Below are 24,375 nucleotides of genomic sequence, written 5' to 3'. Positions count from 1 at the left end.
TAAACGGGCGGGGAGGGGGCGTGGCCTCGGAGTCAAGCCCCGCCCCTCTCGCCGTCTCATTGGCTCTCCCGTCCGCTCCTCCCCATTGGCTGCCCGCCCCCCCTTGCCCCGCTCTGATTGGCTGGCGGTGGGGGCTGGAGCCGCGGGGGATGCTGGGGGATGTAGTTCATGGGGGCGGGGCCATAGGGGTTAAAAGGGGAGGGAGGGACGGGGAGGACCCATAGAGACCTATAGGGACCCATAGAGACCTATAGGGACCTATAGAGACCTATAGGGACCTATAGCGACCCATAGAGACCCACAGAGACTCCATCCGGACCCACAGGTACATTCTGGGACCCATAGAGACCTATAGAGATCCCTTCTGGACCCATAGGGACATCCTGGGACCCATAGAACCCCCGCCCCATAGAGACCTATAGGGGCCCATATGGGACCTAGAGAGAACACCTCCCTTGACCCATAGGGACCCCATAAGGACCCAGAGACCCTCTAGCCCCATAGACACCCCATAGACACCCCATAGCACCCTATAGACACCCTATAGCACCCCATAGACACCCCATATCCACCCCATAGCACCCCATAGACACCCTATAGCACCTCATAGACACCCCATAGAACCCCATATCCACCCCATAGAGCCCCATAGACACCCCATAGAACCCCATATCCACCCCATAACACCCCATAGACACCCCATAGACACCCCATATCCACCCCATAGCACCCCATATCCACCCCATAGAACCCCATATCCACCCCATAACACCCCATAGACACCCCATAGACACCCCATATCCACCCCATAGCACCCCATAGAACCCCATATCCACCCCATAGAGCCCCATAGACCCCCATATCCACCCCATAGCACCCCATAGACACCCCATAGAACCCCATATCCACCCCATAACACCCCATAGACACCCCATAGCACCCCATATCCACCCCATAGAACCCCATATCCACCCCATAGACACCCTATACAACCCCATATCCACCCCATAGACACCCTATAGAACCCCATATCCACCCCATAGAACCCCATATCCACCCCATATCCACCCCATATCTACCCCATATCCACCCCATAACCTCTCCCCCCCCCAGCTCTGCCCCATGGCTCGCCCTGCCCCCCCCAACCCCCCCGGCCCCACAACCGCCGCCCTATGGCTGCTGCTGCTGCTCGCATGTAAGTGTGGGGCGCCCCACACATGGGACCCACAAGTGCCCTGGGGGGGGGAACCGCGTCCGGGTGTGCCCCATAGAACCGGTGGGGCCGGTTCTATGGGGCGCTATGGGGCAGGGGTGGGGCGGGGGGGGGGGGGGGGCTGCCCCATAAGTGGCTTCACCCCCTTTTTGTGCCCCCCCCATAGGTGGAGCTGCTGCTGAGGAGGAGGAGGAAGAATGTAAGGGGGGTTATGGGGTGTCTATGGGGTGGCTATGGGGTGGCTATGGGGTGTCTATGGGGTGGCTATGGGGTGTCTATGGGGTGTCTATGGGGTGTCTATGGGTGTCTATGGGGTGTCTATGGGGTGGCTATGGGGTGCTATGGGGTGTCTATGGGGTGGATATGGGTGTCTATGGGGTGTCTATGGGGTGGATATGGGTGTCTATGGGGTTCTGTGGGGTCTGTATGGGGTGTCTATGGGGTTCTATGGGGTTCTATGGGGTGCTATGGTGTCTCTATGGGGTGGTTATGGGTGTCTATGGGGTGCTATGGGGTGTCTATGGGGTGTCTATGGGGTGCTATGGGGTCTCTATGGGGTGGATATGGGTGTCTATGGGGTTCTGTGGGGTCTGTATGGGGTGTCTATGGGGTTCTATGGGGTTCTATGGGGTGTCTATGGGGTGCTATGGGGTGGTTATGGGTGTCTATGGGGTGCTATGGGGTGTCTATGGGGTGTCTATGGGGTGCTATGGGGTCTCTATGGGGTGGTTATGGGTGTCTATGGGGTGTCTATGGGGTGGTTATGGGTGGCTATGGGGTTCTATGGGGTCTCTATGGGGTGCTATGGGGTTCTATGGGGTCTCTATGGGGTCTCTATGGGGTGCTATGGGGTGGATATGGGTGTCTATGGGGTTCTGTGGGGTCTCTATGGGGTCTCTATGGGGTGCTATGGGGTCTCTATGGGTGTCTATGGGGTGGTTATGGGGGCCCCTCACTTCCCCCGTCCCACTTCCCCCTATGGCGCAACCCCATGGCCAACGGTCCTGACCTCAAGGGGATGCTGGGCCCCATAGAACCCGCATAGGGCTCCATAGGGTGTCCCTATAACCCCATAGATCCCCATACAGACCCTATATACTCCATAGAGACCCTATAAACCCCCCACATAGACCCCTATATACCCCCATAGACACTTTGTACCCCATATAAACCCTGTATATACCATACAGACCCTATATACCCCCATAAGCACCCCATAGACCCCCATACAGACCCTATATACCCCATAAACACTCTATATACCCCATACAGACCCTATATACCCCATATAGACCCCATATTACCCCCATAAACACCCTATATACCCCATAAACATCCCATATACCCCCATAAACAACCTATATACCCCATAAACATCCCATATACCCCCATAAACACCCTATATACCCCATACAGACCCCATATACCCCCATAAACACCCTATATACCCCATACAGACCCTATATACCCCATACAGACCCTATATACCCCATAAACACCCTATATACCCCATATACACCCTATATACCCCATAAACACCGTATATACCCCAAAAACACCCTATATACCCCATACAGACCCTATATACCCCATAAACACCCTATATACCCCATATAGACCCCATATACCCCATATAGACCCTATATACCCCATACAGACCCTATATACCCCATATACCCCATATATACCCCATATACCCCATATAGACCCTATATAGACCCTATATACCCTATATATACCCCATATACCCCATATAGACCCTATATACCCTATATAGACCCCATATACCCCATATAGACCCTATATACCCCATATAGACCCCATATACCCCATATAGACCCTATATACCCTATATAGACCCCATATACCCCATATAGACCCTATATACCCTATATAGACCCCATATACCCCATATAGACCCTATATACCCCATACAGACCCTATATACCCCATACAGACCCTATATACCCCATATAGACCCTATATAGACCCTATATACCCTATATATACCCCATATAGACCCTATATACCCTATATAGACCCCATATACCCCATACAGACCCTATATACCCCATATAGACCCTATATAGCCCATAAACACCCTATATACCCCATATACACCCTATATACCCCATAAACATCCCATATACCCCCATAAACACCCTATATACCCCATACAGACCCCATATACCCCCATAAACACCCTATATACCCCATACAGACCCTATATACCCCATATAGACCCTATATACCCCATATAGACCCCATATACCCCCTATAGACCCTATATACCCCATACAGACCCTATATACCCCATATAGACCCCATATACCCCATATAGACCCCATATACCCCATATAGACCCTATATACCCCATACAGACCCTATATACCCCATAAACACCCTATATACCCCATATAGACCCCATATACTCCATACAGACCCTATATCCCCCATATAGACCCTATATCCCCCCCTCTATCTCCTGCGCAGGGCCAGCCTGCGGCTCCGCGCATGCGCCGGGGCGGGGCCGCGTGGTGGGCGGGGCCGGGGCGGAGCCGGGGGCGTGGCCTTGGCAGGTGAGCCTCGAACTGGGGGGGGAGCATCGATGCGGGGGGAGCCTGGTGAGCCCCCATTGGGTGCTCAGTGCTGCGCACTGCTTCCGGGGGTACGACCTATGGGCTATATAGGGTTATATGGGGTTATATAGGGTTGTATGGGTGTTATATGGGGTTATATGGGTGTTATATGGGTGTTATATGGGGTTATATGGGTGTTATATAGGGTTATATGGGTGTTATATGGGGTTATATGGGTGTTATATGGGGTTATATGGGTGTTATATGGGGGTTATATGGGGTTATATGGGGGTTATATGGGTGTTATATGGGGTTATATGGGTGTTATATGGGGTTATATGGGTGTTATATGGGTGTTATATGGGGTATATGGGGGCAGCATCGGTGCGGGGGGAGCCTGGTGAGCCCCCATTGGGTGCTCAGTGCTGCGCACTGCTTCCGGGGGTACGACCTATGGGCTATATAGGGTTATATAGGGTTATATGGGTGTTATATGGGTGTTATATGGGTGTTATATGGTGTTATATGGGGTTATATGGGGTTATATGGGTGTTATATGGGGTTATATGGGTGTTATATGGGGTTATATGGGGTTATATTGGTGTTATATGGGGGTTATATGGGTGTTATATGGGGGTTATATGGGTGTTATATGGGGTTATATGGGTGTTATATGGGGGTTATATGGGTGTTATATGGGTGTTATATGGGTGTTATATGGGTGTTATATGGGGTTATATGGGTGTTGTGTTATATGGGGTTATATGGGTGTTATATGGGGGTTATATGGGTGTTATATGGGGTTATATGGGTGTTATATGGGGTTATATGGGTGTTATATAGGGTTATATGGGTGTTATATGGGGGTTATATGGGGTTATATGGGGTTATATGGGTGTTATATGGGGGTTATATGGGGTTATATGGGGTTATATGGGTGTTATATGGGGTTATATGGGGTTATATGGGTGTTATATGGGGTTATATGGTGTTATATGGGGTTATATGGGGTTATATGGGTGTTATATGGGGTATATGGGGGCAGCATCGGTGCGGGGGGAGCCTGGTGAGCCCCCATTGGGTGCTCAGTGCTGCGCACTGCTTCCGGGGGTACGACCTATGGGCTATATAGGGTTATATGGGGTTATATAGGGTTGTATGGGTGTTATATGGGGTTATATGGGTGTTATATGGGTGTTATATGGGGTTATATGGGGGTATATGGGTGTTATATGGGTGTTATATGGGGTTATATGGGTGTTATATGGGGTTATATGGGTGTTATATGGGGTTATATGGGTGTTATATGGGGTTATATGGGTGTTATATGGGTGTTATATGGGTGTTATATGGGGTTATATGGGGTTATATGGGTGTTATATGGGTGTTATATGGGGTTATATGGGGGTTATATGGGGTTATATGGGGGTTATATGGGTGTTATATGGGTGTTATATGGGTGTTATATGGGTGTTATATGGGTGTTATATGGGGTTATATGGGTGTTATATGGGGTTATATGGGTGTTATATGGGGTTATATGGGGTTATATGGGTGTTATATGGGTGTTATATGGGTGTTATATGGGGTTATATGGGTGTTATATGGGGTTATATGGGTGTTATATGGGGTTATATGGGGTTATATGGGGTTATATGGGGTATATGGGGGCAGCATCGGTGCGGGGGGAGCCTGGTGAGCCCCCATTGGGTGCTCAGTGCTGCGCACTGCTTCCGGGGGTACGACCTATGGGCTATATAGGGTTATATAGGGTTATATAGGGTTATATGGGTGTTATATGGGTGTTATATGGGGTTATATGGGGTTATATGGGTGTTATATGGGGTTATATGGGGGTTATATGGGGTTATATGGGGGTTATATGGGTGTTATATGGGTGTTATATGGGGGTATATGGGTGTTATATGGGGTTATATGGCTGTTATATGGGTGTTATATGGGGTTATATGGGGTTATATGGGTGTTATATGGGGTTATATGGGGTTATATGGGTGTTATATGGGTGTTATATGGGGTTATATGGGTGTTATATGGGGTTATATGGGTGTTATATGGGGGTATATGGGTGTTATATGGGTGTTATATGGGGTATATGGGTGTTATATGGGGTTATATGGGGTTATATGGGTGTTATATGGGGTTATATGGGGTTATATGGGGTATATGGGGGCAGCATCGGTGCGGGGGGAGCCTGGTGAGCCCCCATTGGGTGCTCAGTGCTGCGCACTGCTTCCGGGGGTACGACCTATGGGCTATATAGGGTTATATAGGGGTATATGGGTGTTATATGGGGTTGTATGGGTGTTATATGGGTGTTATATGGGGTTATATGGGGGTATATGGGTGTTATATGGGGTTATATGGGTGTTATATGGGTGTTATATGGGTGTTATATGGGGTTATATGGGTGTTATATGGGTGTTATATGGGTGTTATATGGGGTTATATGGGGTATATGGGGGCAGCATCGATGCGGGGGGAGCCTGGTGAGCCCCCATTGGGTGCTCAGTGCTGCGCACTGCTTCCGGGGGTACGACCTATGGGCTATATAGGGTTATATAGGGTTATATAGGGTTGTATGGGTGTTATATGGGTGTTATATGGGGTTATATGGGGTTATATGGGTGTTATATGGGGTTATATGGGGTTATATGGGTGTTATATGGGGTTATATGGGGTAATGGGGGTTATATGGGTGTTATATGGGGTTATATGGGTGTTATATGGGGCTATATGGGGTTATATGGGTGTTATATGGGTGTTATATGGGGTTATATGGGTGTTATATAGGGTTATATGGGTGTTATATGGGTGTTATATGGGGGTTATATGGGTGTTATATAGTGTTATATGGGTGTTATATGGGTGTTATATGGGGTTATATGGGGTATATGGGGGCAGCATCGGTGCGGGGGGAGCCTGGTGAGCCCCCATTGGGTGCTCAGTGCTGCGCACTGCTTCCGGGGGTACGACCTATGGGCTATATAGGGTTATATGGGGTTATATGGGGGTTATACGGGTGTTATATGGGGTTATATGGGTGTTATATGGGGTTATATGGGGGTTATATGGGGGTTATATGGGGGGATATGGGGTTATATGGGGGTCATATGGGGTATATAGGGAGTATGTGGGGGGGGATATGGGGTTATATGATGTTATATGGGGAGGATGTGGGGGGATATGGGGGGTAATATGTCCCCCATAGCCCCCCTTATGCCCCATATATGCAATAGATCCCCTATAAACCCCCTATAGATGCTATAGACCCCCCATAGACCCCCCATAGATCCCCTATAGATCCCCTATAGATCGCCTATAGACCCCCATAACCCCCCATAGACCCCCTATAGATGCTATAGACCCCCCATAGACCCCCCATAGACACCCCATAGACCCCCCATAGACCCCCATAGACCCCCCATAGACCCCCCATAGACCCCCATAGACCCCCATAGCCCCCCCATAGACCCCCCATAGACCCCCATAGACCCCCATAGACCCCCATAGACCCCCCATAGACCCCCCATAGACCCCCATAGACCCCCATACACCCCCATAGACACCCCATAGACCCCCCATACACCCCCATAGACCCCCATACACCCCCATAGACACCCCATAGACCCCCATAGACCCCCCATAGACCCCCCATAGACCCCCCATAGACCCCCATAGACCCCCATAGACCCCCCATAGACCCCCCATAGACCCCCCATAGACCCCCCATAGACCCCCATAGACCCCCCATAGACCCCCCATAGACCCCCATAGACCCCCATACACCCCCCATAGACCCCCCATAGACCCCCATAGACCCCCCATAGATCCCCATAGACCCCCCATAGACCCCCCATAGACCCCCATAGACCCCCATAGACACCCCATAGACCCCCCATAGACCCCCCATAGACCCCCCATAGACACCCATAGACCCCCATAGACACCCCATAGACCCCCCATAGACCCCCCATAGACCCCCATAGACCCCCATAGACACCCCATAGACCCCCCATAGACCCCCATAGACCCCCATAGACCCCCCATAGACCCCCATAGACCCCCCATAGACCCCCCATAGACCCCCCATAGACCCCCCCTAGACCCCCATAGACCCCCCATAGACCCCCATAGACCCCCCATAGACCCCCATAGACCCCCCATAGACCCCCCATAGACCCCCCATAGACCCCCATAGACCCCCCATACACCCCCCATAGACCCCCATAGACCCCCCATAGACCCCCATAGACCCCCCATAGACCCCCATAGACCCCCCATAGACACCCATAGACCCCCATAGACCCCCCATAGACCCCTATAGACCCCCATAGACCCCCATAGACCCCCCATAGACCCCCATAGACCCCCCATAGACCCCCACAGACCCCCCATAGACCCCCATAGACCCCCATAGACCCCCATAGACCTCCCATAGACCCCCATAGTCCCCACATAGACCCCCATAGAACCCCCATAGACCCCGTCCGTAACCCCCCATAGCCACCCCATAGACCCCCATAGACCCCCCATAGACCCCCCATAGACCCCCATAGACCCCCATAGACCCCCCATAGACCCCCATAGACCCCCATAGACCCCCCATAGACCCCCATAGACCCCCCATAGACCCCCCATAGACCCCCCATAGACCCCCATAGACCCCCCATAGACCCCCCATAGACCCCCCATAGACCCCCATAGACACCCCATAGACCCCCATAGACCCCCATAGACCCCCATAGACCCCCATAGACCCCCCATAGACCCCCCATAGACCCCCCATAGACCCCCCATAGACCCCCCATAGACCCCCATAGACCCCCCATAGACCCCCCATAGACCCCCATAGACCCCTATAGACCCCATAGACCCCCATAGACCCCCCATAGACCCCCATAGACCCCCATAGACCCCCCATAGACCCCCATAGACCCCCCATAGACCCCCATAGACCCCCCATAGACCCCCATAGACCCCCATAGACCCCCATTCACCCCCATTCTCCCCTCCCCCCCCCGCAGCGCCCCCGGAGCACGTGACCCCTCCTCGTGGCGCGCGGTCCTGGGCAGGCTCCGCCTCCCGGCGCGCGCGGGGGGGGGGGGGGGCGTGGCCGAGGGGGAGCAGTCCCTCCACGTGACCCGCGTGGTGACGCACCCGCGCTTCCGCCACGTGAGGCGGGGTCACGACCTGGCCCTGGTGCGCCTGCGCGGGGCCGCCCGCCTGGGCCCCCACGTGGGCACCATCTGCTTGCCCCGCCCACTGACCGCGCTGCCTTATGGGAGCCAGTGCTGGGTGACCGGCTGGGGTCACGTGGGGGAGGACGGTGAGGGGCGGGGCTAACGGGGTCACGTGGGGGGGAGGACGGTGAGGGGGCGGGGCTAAAGGGTCACGTGGGAGAGGACGCTGAGGGGGCGGGGCTAAGGGGTCACGTGGGGGTGGGAGGACGGTGAGGGGCGGGGCTAACGGGTCACGTGGGGGAGGACGGTGAGGGGGAGGGGCTAAGGGGTCACGTGGGGGAGGACGGTGAGGGGCGGGGCTAAGGGGTCACGTGGGGGAGGACGGTGAGGGGGGCGGGGCTAACGGGGTCACGTGGGAGAGGACGGTGAGGGGGCGGGGCTAACGGGGTCACGTGGGAGAGGACGGTGAGGGGGCGGGGCTAAGGGGTCACGTGGGGGGGAGGACGGTGAGGGGGCGGGGCTAACGGGTCACGTGGGGGAGGACGGTGAGGGGGAGGAGCTAATGGGGGGCGGGGCTAACGGGGTGGGAGGGGCTGGGGGAGGGGCTATGGGGGTCAATGGGGAGGTATGGGGGGGGTATGGGGTCTCTATGGGGTCTCTATGGGGCTCTATGGGGCTCTATGGGGTCTCTATGGGGTCTGTATGGGTCTCTATGGGGTCTCTATGGGGCTCTATGGGGCTCTATGGGGTCTCTATGGGTCTCTATGGGGTCTCTATGGGGCTCTATGGGGTTACTATGGGGTGTCTATGGGGCTCTATGGGGTTACTATGGGGTGTCTATGGGTCTTTATGGGTCCCTATGGGTCTCTATGGGTCCGTATGGGGTCTTTATGGGGCTCTATGTTGTTTCTATGGGGTCTTTATGGGTCTCTATGGGTCTGTATGGGGCTCCATGGGGTCTCTATGGGGTTCCTATGGGTCTCTGTGTCTCTCTATGGGTCCCAATGTCTCTCTATGGGGTCTCTATGGGTCTCTATGTGTCTCTATGTGTCTCTATGTGTCTCTATGTGTCTCTATGTGTCTCTATGGGTCTCTATGTGTCCCTATGGTCTCTATGTGTCTCTATGGTCTCTATGTGTCTCTATGTGTCCCTATAGGTCTCTATAGGGTCTATAGGTCTCTCTGTGTCCCCCCAGTTCCCCTCCCCCCCCTGTCCCCCCTCCAGGCCCTGCCCCTCCCCCTGCTGAGCTCTGACGTCTGTAACTGTCTCTATGGGAGGCTCCAGCAGAGGTCCCTGCGGCGCCCGGCGCGTCCCAGCATGCTCTGCGCGGGGGGCGTGGCCGGACAGGGGGCGTGTCAGGTACTATGGGGCTCTATGGGGTCTATGGGGGGTCTATGGGGGTCTATGGGGGTCTATGGGGGTCTATGGGGGTCTATGGGGGGTCTATGGGGGTCTATGGGGGGTCTATGGGGCTCTATGGGTGTCTATGGGGGGTCTATGGGGGGTCTATGGGGCTCTATGGGTGTCTATGGGGGGTCTATGGGGGGTCTATGGGGGGTCTATGGGGTCTATGGGGGGTCTATGGGGGTCTATGGGGGGTCTATGGGGGGTCTATGGGGGGTCTATGGGGTCTATGGGGGTCTATGGGGGGTCTATGGGGGTCTATGGGGGGTCTATGGGGGTCTATGGGGGTCTATGGGGGTCTATGGGGGGTCTATGGGGTCTATGGGGGTCTATGGGGGTCTATGGGGGGTCTATGGGGCTCTATGGGGTCTATGGGGGTCTATGGGGGTCTATGGGGGGTCTATGGGGGGTCTATGGGGTCCTATGGGGGGTCTATGGGGGGTCTATGGGGGTCTATGGGGGGTCTATGGGGGTCTATGGGGGTCTATGGGGGGTCTATGGGGGTCTATGGGGGTCTATGGGGGGTGTGGGGCTCTGTGGGGTGTATGGGGCTCTATGGGGTGTCTATGGGGTGTATGGGGCTCTATGGGGTGTATGGGGCTCTATGGGGGGTATGGGGCTCTATGGGGTGTCTATGGGGTGTATGGGGCTCTATGGGGGGTGTGGGGCTCTATGGGGTGTATGGGGCTCTATGGGGTGTGGGGCTCTATGGGGTGTATGGGGCTCTATGGGGGGTGTGGGGCTCTATGGGGTGTATGGGGCTCTATGGGGTGTCTATGGGGTGTATGGGGCTCTATGGGGCTCTATGGGGGGTGTGGGGTCCTATGGGGTTATGGGGGGGATAGGGGGTATGGGGCCCTGTATAACTATGACTCTTCTATGACCTTTATATGACCCTATATGACCTCTATATGGCCTGTATATGATCCCCTATATAACCCCTGTATGATCCCTTGATGACCTCTGTCTGACCCCTCTGTGACCCCTGTCTGACCCCTCCATGATCTCTCTGTGACCCTTGTCTGACCCCTGTGTGACCCCTCCATTACCCCATGTGACCCCTCTGTGACCCATCTGACCCCTCCATGACCCCTATGCCCCCTCTGTGAGCCCTATGACTGCTCTGTGACCTGTCCATGACCCCTGTCTGACCCCTATGACCCCTGTATGACCCCTTTAACCCTTGTCTGACCCCTATGACCCCTCTGTGACCCCTGTCTGACCCTTATGACCCCTCTGTGACCCCTGTCTGACCCCTTTCTGACCCCTCTATGACCCCTCCCTGACCCCTCTGACCCCTCCATGACCCCTGTCTGACCCCTATGACCCCTCCATGACCCCTGTGTGACCCCAGGCTGACTCCGGAGGCCCCATCCAGTGTCGCTCCTCCCTCGGCCGCTGGTTCCAGGTTGGAGTCCTCAGCTTCAGGCTGGGCTGACCCCTGCGTGACCCCTGCGTGACCCCTGCGTGACCCCTGCGTGACCCCTGCGTGACCCCTGTCTGACCCCTGTCTGACCCTGTGTGACCCCTGTGTGACCCCTGTGACCCCTGTCTGACCCCTGTGACCCCTCCGTGACCCCTCCGTGACCCCTCCGTGACCCCTCCGTGACTCCTGTGTGACCCCTGTCTGACCCCTGTCTGACCCCTGTCTGACCCCTGTCTGACCCCTGTCTGACCCCTGCGTGACCCCTGTGTGACCCCTGCGTGACCCCTGTCTGACCCCTGTCTGACCCTGTGTGACCCCTGTCTGACCCCTGTCTGACCCCTGTCTGACCCCTGTGTGACCCCTGTGACCCCTGTCTGACCCCTGTGACCCCTGTGTGACCCCAGGCCGGTGTCCTCAGCTTCAGCCTGGGCTGTGGGCGGCTCCCGGCCCTGGGCCCTGCCCTGCCCCCACACTCACTGTGTGACCCCTGTGTGACCCCTGTGTGACCCCTGCGTGACCCCTGCGTGACCCCTGTGTGACCCCTGCGTGACCCCTGTCTGACCCCTGTGTGACCCCTGTCTGACCCCTGTCTGACCCCTGTGTGACCCCTGTCTGACCCCTGTAACCCCTGTGTGACCCCAGGCCGGTGTCCTCAGCTTCAGCCTGGGCTGTGGGCGGCTCCCGGCCCTGGGCCCTGCCCTGCCCCCACACTCACTGTGTGACCCCTGTGTGACCCCTGCGTGACCCCTGTGTGACCCCTGTGTGACCCCTGTGTGACCCCTGCGTGACCCCTGTCTGACCCCTGTGACCCCTGTGTGACCCCAGGCCGGTGTCCTCAGCTTCAGCCTGGGCTGTGGGCGGCTCCCGGCCCTGGGCCCTGCCCTGCCCCCACACTCACTGTGTGACCCCTGTGTGACCCCTGTCTGACCCCTGTGTGACCCCTGTCTGACCCCTGTGTGACCCCAGTCTGACCCCTGTGTGACCCCTGTGTGACCCCTGTGTGACCCCTCCGTGACCCCTGCGTGACCCCTGTCTGACCCCTGTGTGACCCCTGTGTGACCCCTGTGTGACCCCTGCGTGACCCCTGTCTGACCCCTGCGTGACCCCTGTCTGACCCCTGTGTGACCCCAGGCCGGTGTCCTCAGCTTCAGCCTGGGCTGTGGGCGGCTCCCGGCCCTGGGCCCTGCCCTGCCCCCACACTCACTGTGGCTGCAGCAGCTGCTGCCCCCGGAGGCCTTCATGAGAGTGGGGGAGGGGACAGAGACAGCGACTGAGGACGGGATCTGCAGGGGTGAGACCCAGAGACATACATGGGACCCATAGAGACACTTGTGGGGCGCCCCATAGATACCTGTGTGACCTATAGATACCTGTGTGTGACCCATAGATACCTATGTGTGACCCATAGATACCTGTGTGTGACCCATAGATCATGTGGGGCGCCCCATAGAGACCTATGTGTGACCTATAGATAGTGTGGGGCGCCCCATAGATACCTGTGTGTGACCTATAGATACATGTGTGTGTGTGACCCATAGATACTGTGTGTGTGTGACCCATAGATACATGTGTGTGTGTGACCCATAGATACATGTGTGACCCATAGATACATGTGTGTGACCCATAGATACATGTGTGTGACCCATAGATACTGTGTGTGTGTGACCCATAGATACATGTGTGTGACCCATAGATACATGTGTGTGTGTGACCCATAGATACATGTGTGTGTGACCCATAGATACATGTGTGTGTGTGACCCATAGATACTGTGTGTGACCCATAGATACATGTGTGTGACCCATAGATTGTGTGTGTGACCCATAGATACATGTGTGTGACCCATAGATACATGTGTGTGTGTGACCCATAGATACATGTGTGTGTGACCCATAGATACATGTGTGTGTGACCCATAGATACTGTGTGTGTGTGACCCATAGATACTGTGGGACCCATAGATACTGTGTGTGACCCATAGATATATGTGAGACCCATAGATACATGTGTGTGGGACCCATAGAGACCTGTGTGTGTGTGTGCCCCATAGAGCTATGGGGCGCCCCATAGACCCCTCTGTGTGTGTGCCCCATAGAGCTATGGGGCGCCCCATAGACCCTGTGTGTGCCCCATAGAGCAATGGGGTGCCCCATAGACCCCTCTGTGTGTGTGCCCCATAGAGCAATGGGCGCCCCATAGACCCTCTGTGTGTGTGCCCCATAGAGCAATGGGGCCCCCATAGACCCTCTGTGTGTGTGCCCCATAGAGCTATGGGGTGCCCCATAGACCCTCTGTGTGTGTGCCCCATAGAGCTATGGGGCGCCCCATAGACCCTCTGTGTTTGTGCCCCATAGAGCTATGGGGCACCCCATAGACCCCTCTGTGTGTGTGCCCCATAGAGCAATGGGCACCCCATAGACCCTCTGTGTGTGTGCCCCATAGAGCTATGGGGCGCCCCATAGACCCCTCTGTGTGTGTGCCCCATAGAGCTATGGGGCGCCCCATAGACCCAGTGTGTGCCCCACAGGCTGCGGGATGTGGGGCGGCCCCACACTGACGCCCCCCAGCGATGGGGCCTGGCCCTGGTCTGTGCTGCTGCTGCTTGGGGGGCAGCCCCATTGCTGGGGGGCACTGGTGAGCGAGGAGTGGGTGCTGAGTGCGGCACAGTGCTTCATAGGGTGAGACCCATAGAGACCCATAGAGACCCATAGGGACCCATAGAGACCCTATAGAGACCCATAGAGACCCCATAGAGACCCATAGAGACACATAGAGACCCTATAGAGACCCATAGAGACCCCATAGGGACCCATAGAGACCCCATAGGGACCCATAGAGACCCCATAGAGACCCATAGAGACCCCATAGGGACCCATAGAGACCCCATAGAGACCCATAGAGACCCTATAGAGACCCCATAGGGACCCATAGGGACCCCATAGTGACCCATAGAGACCCATAGAGACCCATAGAGACCCCATAGGGACCCATAGAGACCCTATAGAGACCCATAGAGACCCTATAGAGACCCTATAGGGACCCATAGAGACCCCATAGAGACCCATAGAGACCCTATAGAGACCCTATAGGGACCCATAGAGACCCCATAGAGATGCATTGAGGTCCATAGCATCCCTATAGCACCCCCATATCCTTCTCATAGCATCCCTATAGCACTGCCCCATAGAACCCCCATAGCCTCCCCATAGCCTCCCCATAGCCTCCCCATAGCATCCCCATAGAGCTGCCCCATAGATCCCCTATAGCAGTGCCCCATAGAACCCCCATTGTGCTGCCCCATAGCATCTCTATAGCGCTGCCCAATAGAACCCCCATAGGCTCCCCATAGCATCCCCATAGCCCTGCCCCATAGAAGCCTCATATCATCCCCATAATGCTGCCCCATAGAACCCCCATAGCATCCCTATATCATCCCTATGGCGCTGCCCCATAGAACCCCCATAGCATCTCCATAATGCACCCCCATAGCACCCCCATAGCATCCCCATAGCATCCCCATAGCACTGCCCCACAGCATCCATATAGCATCCCCATAGCCTCCCTATATCCCTGCCCCATAGAACCCCTATATCCCTGCCCCATAGAACCCCTATATCCCTGCCCCATATCCCTGCCCCATAGAACCCCCATATCCCTGCCCCATAGAACCCCTATATCCCTGCCCCATAGAACCCCTATAACCCTGCCCCATAGAACCCCCATAGCCTCCCTATATCCCTGCCCCATAGAACCCCTATATCCCTGCCCCATAGAACCCCATATCCCTGCCCCATAGAACCCCTATATCCCTGCCCCATAGAACCCCTATATCCCTGCCCCATAGAACCCCCATAGCCTCCCTATAGCCCTGCCCCATAGAACCCCCATAGCCTCCCTATATCCCTGCCCCATAGAACCCCTATATCCCTGCCCCATAGAACCCCATATCCCTGCCCCATAGAACCCCTATATCCCTGCCCCATAGAACCCCCATATCCCTGCCCCATAGAACCCCTATATCCCTGCCCCATAGAACCCTATATCCCTGCCCCATAGAACCCCATATCCCTGCCCCATAGAACCCCCATATCCCTGCCCCATAGAACCCCCATATCCCTGCCCCATAGAACCCCTATATCCCTGCCCCATAGAACCCCCATATCCCTGCCCCATAGAACCCCTATAGCATCCCTATATCCCTGCCCCATATCCCTGCCCCATAGAACCCCCATATCCCTGCCCCATAGAACCCCCATATCCCTGCCCCATAGAACCCCATATCCCTGCCCCATAGAACCCCCATATCCCTGCCCCATAGAACCCCCATATCCCTGCCCCATAGAACCCCTATATCCCTGCCCCATAGAACCCCCATATCCCTGCCCCATAGAACCCCCATATCCCTGCCCCATAGAACCCCAATATCCCTGCCCCATAGAACCCCTATATCCCTGCCCCATAGAACCCCCATATCCCTGCCCCATAGAACCCCCATATCCCTGCCCCATAGAACCCCCATATCCCTGCCCCATAGAACCCCTATATACCTTCCCCATAGAACCCCCATATCCCTGCCCCATAGAACCCCCATATCCCTGCCCCATAGAACCCCCATATCCCTGCCCCATAGAACCCCTATATCCCTGCCCCATAGAACCCCTATATCCCTGCCCCATAGAACCCCTATATACCTTCCCCATAGAACCCCCATATCCCTGCCCCATAGAACCCCCATATCCCTGCCCCATAGAACCCCATATCCCTGCCCCATAGAACCCCCATATCCCAGCCCTATAGAACCCCTATATCCCTGCCCCATAGAACCCCTATATCCCTGCCCCATAGAACCCCCATATCCCTGCCCCATAGAACCCCCATATCCCTTCCCCATAGAACCCCCATATCCCTGCCCCATAGAACCCCTATATCCCTGCCCCATATCCCTGCCCCATAGAACCCCATATCCCTGCCCCATAGAACCCCTATATCCCTGCCCCATAGAACCCCATATCCCTGCCCCATAGAACCCCTATATCCCTGCCCCATAGAACCCCTATATCCCTGCCCCATAGAACCCCATATCCCTGCCCCATAGAACCCCTATATCCCTGCCCCATAGAACCCCTATATCCCTGCCCCATAGAACCCCTATATCCCTGCCCCATAGAACCCCATATCCCTGCCCCATAGAACCCCTATATCCCTGCCCCATAGAACCCCTATATCCCTGCCCCATAGAACCCCATATCCCTGCCCCATAGAACCCCCATATCCCTGCCCCATAGAACCCCATATCCCTGCCCCATAGAACCCCATATCCCTGCCCCATAGAACCCCATATCCCTGCCCCATAGAACCCTATATCCCTGCCCCATAGAACCCCATATCCCTGCCCCATAGAACCCCTATATCCCTGCCCCATAGAACCCCTATAGCATCCCTATAGCCCTGCCCCATATCCCAGCCCTATAGAACCCCTATAGCATCCCTATAGCCCTGCCCCATATCCCAGCCCTATAGAACCCCTATAGCATCCCTATAGCCCTGCCCCATATCCCAGCCCTATAGAACCCCTATAGCATCCCTATAGCCCTGCCCCATATCCCAGCCCTATAGAACCCCTATAGCATCCCTATAGCCCTGCCCCATATCCCTGCCCCATAGAACCCCTATAGCATCCCTATAGCCCTGCCCCATATCCCAGCCCTATAGAACCCCTATAGCATCCCTATAGCCCTGCCCCATATCCCTGCCCTATAGAACCCCTATAGCATCCCTATAGCCCTGCCCCATATCCCAGCCCTATAGAACCCCTATAGCATCCCTATAGCCCTGCCCCATATCCCAGCCCTATAGAACCCCTATAGCATCCCTATAGCCCTGCCCCATATCCCAGCCCTATAGAACCCCTATAGCATCCCTATAGCCCTGCCCCATATCCCAGCCCTATAGAACCCCTATAGCATCCCTATAGCCCTGCCCCACATCCCAGCCCTATAGAACCCCTATAGCATCCCTATAGCCCTGCCCCATATCCCAGCCCTATAGAACCCCTATAGCATCCCTATAGCCCTGCCCCATATCCCAGCCCTATAGAACCCCTATAGCCTCCCTATAGCCCTGCCCCATATCCCAGCCCTATAGAACCCCTATAGCATCCCTATAGCCCTGCCCCATATCCCAGCCCTATAGAACCCCTATAGCATCCCTATAGCCCTGCCCCATATCCCAGCCCTATAGAACCCTATATCCCTGCCCCATAGCCTCCCTATATCCCTGCCCCATAGAACCCCTATAGCCTCCCTATATCCCTGCCCCATAGAACCCCATATCCCTGCCCCATAGAACCCCATATCCCTGCCCCATAGAACCCCATATCCCTGCCCCATAGCCTCCCTATATCCCTGCCCCATAGAACCCTATATCCCTGCCCCATAGAACCCCATATCCCTGCCCCATAGAACCCCTATATCCCTGCCCCATAGAACCCCTATATCCCTTCCCCATAGAACCCTATATCCCTGCCCCATAGAACCCCTATATCCCTGCCCCATAGAACCCTATATCCCTGCCCCATAGAACCCCTATATCCCTTCCCCATAGAACCCCTATATCCCTGCCCCATAGAACCCTATATCCCTGCCCCATAGAACCCCATATCCCTGCCCCATAGAACCCCTATATCCCTGCCCCATAGAACCCCTATATCCCTGCCCCATAGAACCCCATATCCCTGCCCCATAGAACCCCTATATCCCTGCCCCATAGAACCCCTATATCCCTGCCCCATAGAACCCCCATAGCCTCCCTATATCCCTGCCCCATAGAACCCCTATATCCCTGCCCCATAGAACCCCATATCCCTGCCCCATAGAACCCCTATATCCCTGCCCCATAGAACCCCTATATCCCTGCCCCATAGAACCCCATATCCCAGCCCTATAGAACCCCTATAGCATCCCTATATCCCTGCCCCATATCCCTGCCCCATAGAACCCCTATAGCATCCCTATAGCCCTGCCCCATATCCCAGCCCTATAGAACCCCTACAGCATCCCTATAGCCCTGCCCCATATCCCAGCCCTATAGAACCCCTATAGCATCCCTATAGCCCTGCCCCATATCCCAGCCCTATAGAACCCCTATAGCATCCCTATAGCCCTGCCCCATATCCCAGCCCTATAGAACCCCTATAGCATCCCTATAGCCCTGCCCCATATCCCAGCCCTATAGAACCCCTATAGCATCCCTATAGCCCTGCCCCATATCCCAGCCCTATAGAACCCCTATAGCATCCCTATAGCCCTGCCCCATATCCCAGCCCTATAGAACCCCTATAGCATCCCTATAGCCCTGCCCCATATCCCAGCCCTATAGAACCCCTATAGCATCCCTATAGCCCTGCCCTATATCCCAGCCCTATAGAACCCCTATAGCATCCCTATAGCCCTGCCCTATATCCCAGCCCTATAGAACCCCTATAGCATCCCTATAGCCCTGCCCCATATCCCAGCCCTATAGAACCCCTATAGCATCCCTATAGCCCTGCCCCATATCCCAGCCCTATAGAACCCCTATAGCATCCCTATAGCCCTGCCCTATATCCCAGCCCTATAGAACCCCTATAGCATCCCTATATCCCTGCCCTATATCCCAGCCCTATAGAACCCCTATAGCATCCCTATATCCCTGCCCTATATCCCAGCCCTATAGAACCCTATAGCCTCCCTATATCCCAGCCCCACATCTCCCTTCCAGCCACCAGGACCCCTCCGATTGGTCGGCCCTCCCCCTTGCCCTGCGCGACAACGTCACCTCTGACGTCACCGGCCCCGCCCCTCACGTCGCCTCTGACGTCACGGGCCCCGCCCTGCACGTCGCCAGGCTCCACCTCCACGGCGCCTACGTGGGCGGGGGGCGGGGCCCGGACGTGGCCCTGCTGCGGGTGACCCCGGTGACCCCGAGCGCGGGGGTCAGGACCTTGTGCGCCCCCTACCGGTCACACCGGGACAGCAACGGGAGCCGGTGCTGGGGGATGGGGGCGGAGCCAGGTGAGAGCCTATAGACACATATAGGGACCCTATAGAGACCCTATAGAGACATATAGAGACACATAGAGACACATAGAGACCCATAGAGACACATAGAGACACATAGAGACACATAGAGACCATAGAGACACATAGAGACCATAGAAACACATAGAGACATATAGAGACACATAGAGACACATAGAGACACATAGAGACACATAGAGACCATAGAGACACATAGAGACATATAGAGACACATAGAGACCATAGGGACACATAGAGACACATAGAGACACATAGAGACACATAGAGACACATAGAGACCATAGGGACACATAGAGACACATAGAGACACATAGAGACACATAGAGACACATAGAGACCATAGAGACACATAGAGACACATAGAGACACATAGAGACACATAGAGACCATAGAGACACATAGAGACATATAGAGACACATAGAGACCATAGGGACCCATAGAGACACATAGAGACACATAGAGACATATAGAGACACATAGAGACACATAGAGACCATAGAGACACATAGAGACCATAGAGACACATAGAGACACATAGAGACACATAGAGACACATAGAGACCATAGAGACACATAGAGACATATAGAGACCATAGGGACACATAGAGACACATAGAGACCATAGAGACACATAGAGACACATAGAGACACATAGAGACATATAGAGACCATAGGGACACATAGAGACACATAGAGACACATAGAGACACATAGAGACCATAGAGACACATAGAGACCATAGAGACACATAGAGACATATAGAGACCATAGGGACACATAGAGACACATAGAGACATATAGAGACCATAGAGACACATAGAGACACATAGAGACACATAGAGACACATAGAGACACATAGAGACCATAGAGACACATAGAGACATATAGAGACACATAGAGACACATAGAGACACATAGAGACACATAGAGACACATAGAGACACATAGAGACACATAGAGACACATAGAGACACATAGAGACATATAGAGACCATAGAGACACGTAGAGACACGTAGAGACACATAGAGACCATAGAGACCATAGAGACACATAGAGACACATAGAGACACATAGAGACACATAGAGACACATAGAGACACATAGAGACACATAGAGACACATAGAGACATATAGAGACCATAGAGACACGTAGAGACACGTAGAGACACATAGAGACCATAGAGACCATAGAGACCATAGAGACCCCATCATCTATGGGGTGAGACCTATAGAGCCCTATGGGCGCAGTGTGTCCCCATTATCCCCATTGATGCCGTTACCCCCATTACCCCCATTACCCCCATTAACCCCATTGACCCCATTACCCCATTACCCCCATTACCCCATTACCCCCATTACCCCCATTGACCCCATTACCCCATTACCCCCATTACCCCATTACCCCCATTAGCCCCATTACCCCCATTACCCCCATTACCCCCATTAACCCCATTGACCCCATTGACCCCATTACCCCCATTACCCCCATTACCCCCATTACCCCCATTACCCCCATTGACCCCATTACCCCCATTACCCCCATTAACCCCATTGACCCCATTACCCCATTACCCCCATTACCCCCATTACCCCCATTGACCCCATTACCCCCATTACCCCCATTAACCCCATTGACCCCATTACCCCCATTACCCCCATTACCCCCATTACCCCCATTACCCCCATTGACCCCATTACCCCCATTACCCCATTACCCCCATTACCCCATTGACCCCATTACCCCATTACCCCCATTACCCCCATTACCCCATTACCCCCATTACCCCATTACCCCCATTACCCCCATTACCCCCATTACCCCCATTACCCCCATTACCCCCATTACCCCATTACCCCCATTACCCCCATTACCCCCATTACCCCCATTACCCCATTACCCCCATTACCCCATTACCCCCATTACCCCCATTGACCCCATTGACCCCATTACCCCCTACAGGCTCCCTCAGCCCCACAGATGTTCTCTCTATGGAGGTCTCCCTACCAGGCCCCTGTGAGACCCCAACCAATGACACTGTCTGTGTGACCCCACTGCAGGACAGCGGCGGCCGCCAGGTGCCTCTATGGGCTCTATGGGGTTCCTATAGGGGTCTATGGGGTTCCTATAGGGGTCTATGGGGTTCCTATAGGGGAATATGGGGTTCCTATAGGGGAATATGGGGTTCCTATAGGGGTCTATGGGGTTCCTATAGGGGTCTATGGGGTTCCTATAGGGGAATATGGGGTTCCTATAGGGCTCTATGGGGTTCCTATAGGGGAATATGGGGTTCCTATAGGGGTCTATGGGGCTCTATGGGGTTCCTATAGGGCTCTATGGGGTTCCTATAGGGGAATATGGGGTTCCTATAGGGGTCTATGGGGCTCTATGGGGTTCCTATAGGGCTCTATGGGGTTCCTATAGGGGTCTATGGGGCTCCATGGGGTTCCTATAGGGGTCTATGGGGGTCTATAGGGCTCTATGGGGTTCCTATAGGGGAATATGGGGTTCCTATAGGGGTCTATGGGGTTTTTATAGGGCGCTATGGGGTTCCTATAGGGCTCTATGGGGTTCCTATAGGGGTCTATGGGGTTCCTATAGGGCTCTATGGGGTTCCTATAGGGGAATATGGGGTTCCTATAGGGGTCTATGGGGCTCTATAGGGGTCTATAGGGTTCCTATAGGGCTCTATGGGGTTCCTATAGGGCTCCATGGGGTTCCTATAGGGGTCTATGGGGTTTCTATAGGGGTCTATAGGGCGCTATGGGGTTCCTACAGGGGTCTATGGAGTTCCTGTAGGGCTCTATGGGGCTATTGGGGTCCTTATTTCCCCTATCGGGTCCCTTTGGGGTCTCTTTTGCGTCCCCATGACCCATTTGGGGCCAGTTTGGGTCTATTTTGGGTCCATTTCACTCCATTTTGGGTCCATTTCACTCCATTTTGGGTCTATTTTGGGTCCATTTCACTCCATTTTGGGTCCATTTTGGGTCTACTTTGGGTCTATTTCACTCCATTTTGGGTCTATATTGGGTTTGGGTCTATTTCTGTCCATTTCGGGTCTATTTTGGTCTGGTTTGGGTCAATTTTGGGTCAATTTTGCTCCTTTTTGGGTCTATCTTGGGTTCGGGTCCATTTTGGCTCATTTTGGGTCAATTTTGGGTCTATTTTGAGTCTATTTTGCTCCTTTTTGGGTCATTTTGGGTCCGTTTTGTCCCCCCCCCCCCAGCCCGTTCCCGGCTCCCCATTGGCCTGCGTGGACGGGACCACGTGGTTCGCGATGGGCGTGGCCTCTCCCATGGCCCCGGAGGGGGGGGAGCGGCTGTTCCGGTACACGAGCACCCCCCCCCTGGAGCGCTGGCTCCGAGGCCTGTCCCGGCTGATCCACTTCAATGACAACCCCCCCCCGGAGGGGGAGGAGGACGAGTGGGAGGACGAGCCCATTGCCAGCGGGGGGGGGGACCCCGAGGCCGTGGGGGGGGCCTGACCCCCATGTGTGGGGCGCATAGGCAATAAACGGTGATGGGCAGCACTTGGGGGGCTCCGGAGCCGTTTGTGGGGGGCTGAACCCCCCCATGCACCCACACAATGGTTCATTCCCACACGAACGCCGCCATTTTCCCCTCATCCCCTCACCATTGGTTCTTCCCGACCCAAAATCCCCCGATTTCAACCCATTTCCGCCTCCTAACTCCGCAGTTCCACTCAGAACCGTTTATTTTACCCCAAATCCCTTCGATTCCACCCAAAAAGCCCCAAATTCCCCAGTTTTCAGCCCAATCTCCCCCCTGATCCCCCCCCATTCCCACCGCGTGGTCTCGTCCGCTCCCCCCTCCCCGGCGGCGCCCGCAGGCCCCGCCCCTTGCCCAGGCTCCGCCCCCTGCGCATGCGCAGACGCAGCCGCCGCCGCCGCCGCTCGGTCCTAGCGCCGGACCCAGGTGAGCCCCATTGAGCCCCATTGAGCCCCATTGAACCCCATTGAGCCCCACTGACCCCCATTGAACCCCATTGAACCCCATTGAGCCCCATTGAACCCCATTGAGCCCCATTGAGCCTCACTGAGCCCCATTGAGCCCCATTGAGCCCCATTGAGCCCCACTGACCCCCATTGAACCCCATTGAACCCCATTGAGCCCCATTGAACCCCACTGACCCCCATTGAACCCCATTGAACCCCATTGAACCCCATTGAGCCCTATTGAGCCCCATTGAGCCCTATTGAGCCCCATTGAGTCCCATTGAACCCCATTATATCCTATTACCCCCCATTACCCCCTATGGGGCTCCCCCCACCCCATAACCCTCATCCAACCTGTGTCCGTGTCCACAGGGGCCATGGAGGAGCCAGGAGGGGACATCTGTGGGGGCACCCACAGCGGTTGCCATGGTGATGGTACCTATAGTGATACCCATAGGGATGCCCATAGGGATGCCCATAGGGATGCCCATAGGGACACCCATAGTGATACCCATAG

The 24,375-nt window shown here is 55.0% G+C and overlaps 1 protein-coding gene across 1 annotated transcript; it reads left to right on the top strand.

Annotated features, from left to right (window-relative positions):
* The first annotated feature begins 223 nt into the window (after positions 1-223).
* On the top strand, positions 224-23,387 carry LOC117438147 (serine protease 53-like). Its single transcript, XM_034073609.1, has 12 exons — positions 224-325; positions 1,114-1,195; positions 1,380-1,412; positions 3,707-3,881; positions 8,838-9,139; positions 10,190-10,353; positions 11,753-11,806; positions 12,956-13,115; positions 14,352-14,502; positions 19,583-19,875; positions 21,866-21,981; positions 23,130-23,387. Exons 2-12 carry the CDS (start codon positions 1,123-1,125, stop codon positions 23,385-23,387), a joined length of 1,779 nt encoding a protein of 592 aa, XP_033929500.1. The 5' UTR covers positions 224-325; positions 1,114-1,122.
* The last annotated feature ends 988 nt before the right edge of the window (positions 23,388-24,375 follow it).

This window comes from Melopsittacus undulatus (genome assembly GCF_012275295.1).
Source record: "Melopsittacus undulatus isolate bMelUnd1 chromosome 29 unlocalized genomic scaffold, bMelUnd1.mat.Z SUPER_29_unloc_1, whole genome shotgun sequence".
In the NCBI taxonomy this organism is placed as follows: domain Eukaryota; kingdom Metazoa; phylum Chordata; class Aves; order Psittaciformes; family Psittaculidae; genus Melopsittacus; species Melopsittacus undulatus.
This window is presented reverse-complemented; position numbering and strand designations above follow the sequence as displayed.

What these genes read in the sequence shown, in the direction of transcription:
- LOC117438147 (XM_034073609.1), top strand. Translation starts at nt 1,123, where the DNA reads ATGGCTCGCCCTGCCCCCCCCAACCCCCCCGGCCCCACAACCGCCGCC. An exon ending in GCTGCGCACTGCTTCCGGGG is followed by an intron (nt 3,882 to 8,837) that starts GTACGACCTATG and finishes CCCCCCCCGCAG; the next exon opens with CGCCCCCGGAGCACGTGACC. An exon ending in GCGGCACAGTGCTTCATAGG is followed by an intron (nt 14,503 to 19,582) that starts GTGAGACCCATA and finishes TCTCCCTTCCAG; the next exon opens with CCACCAGGACCCCTCCGATT.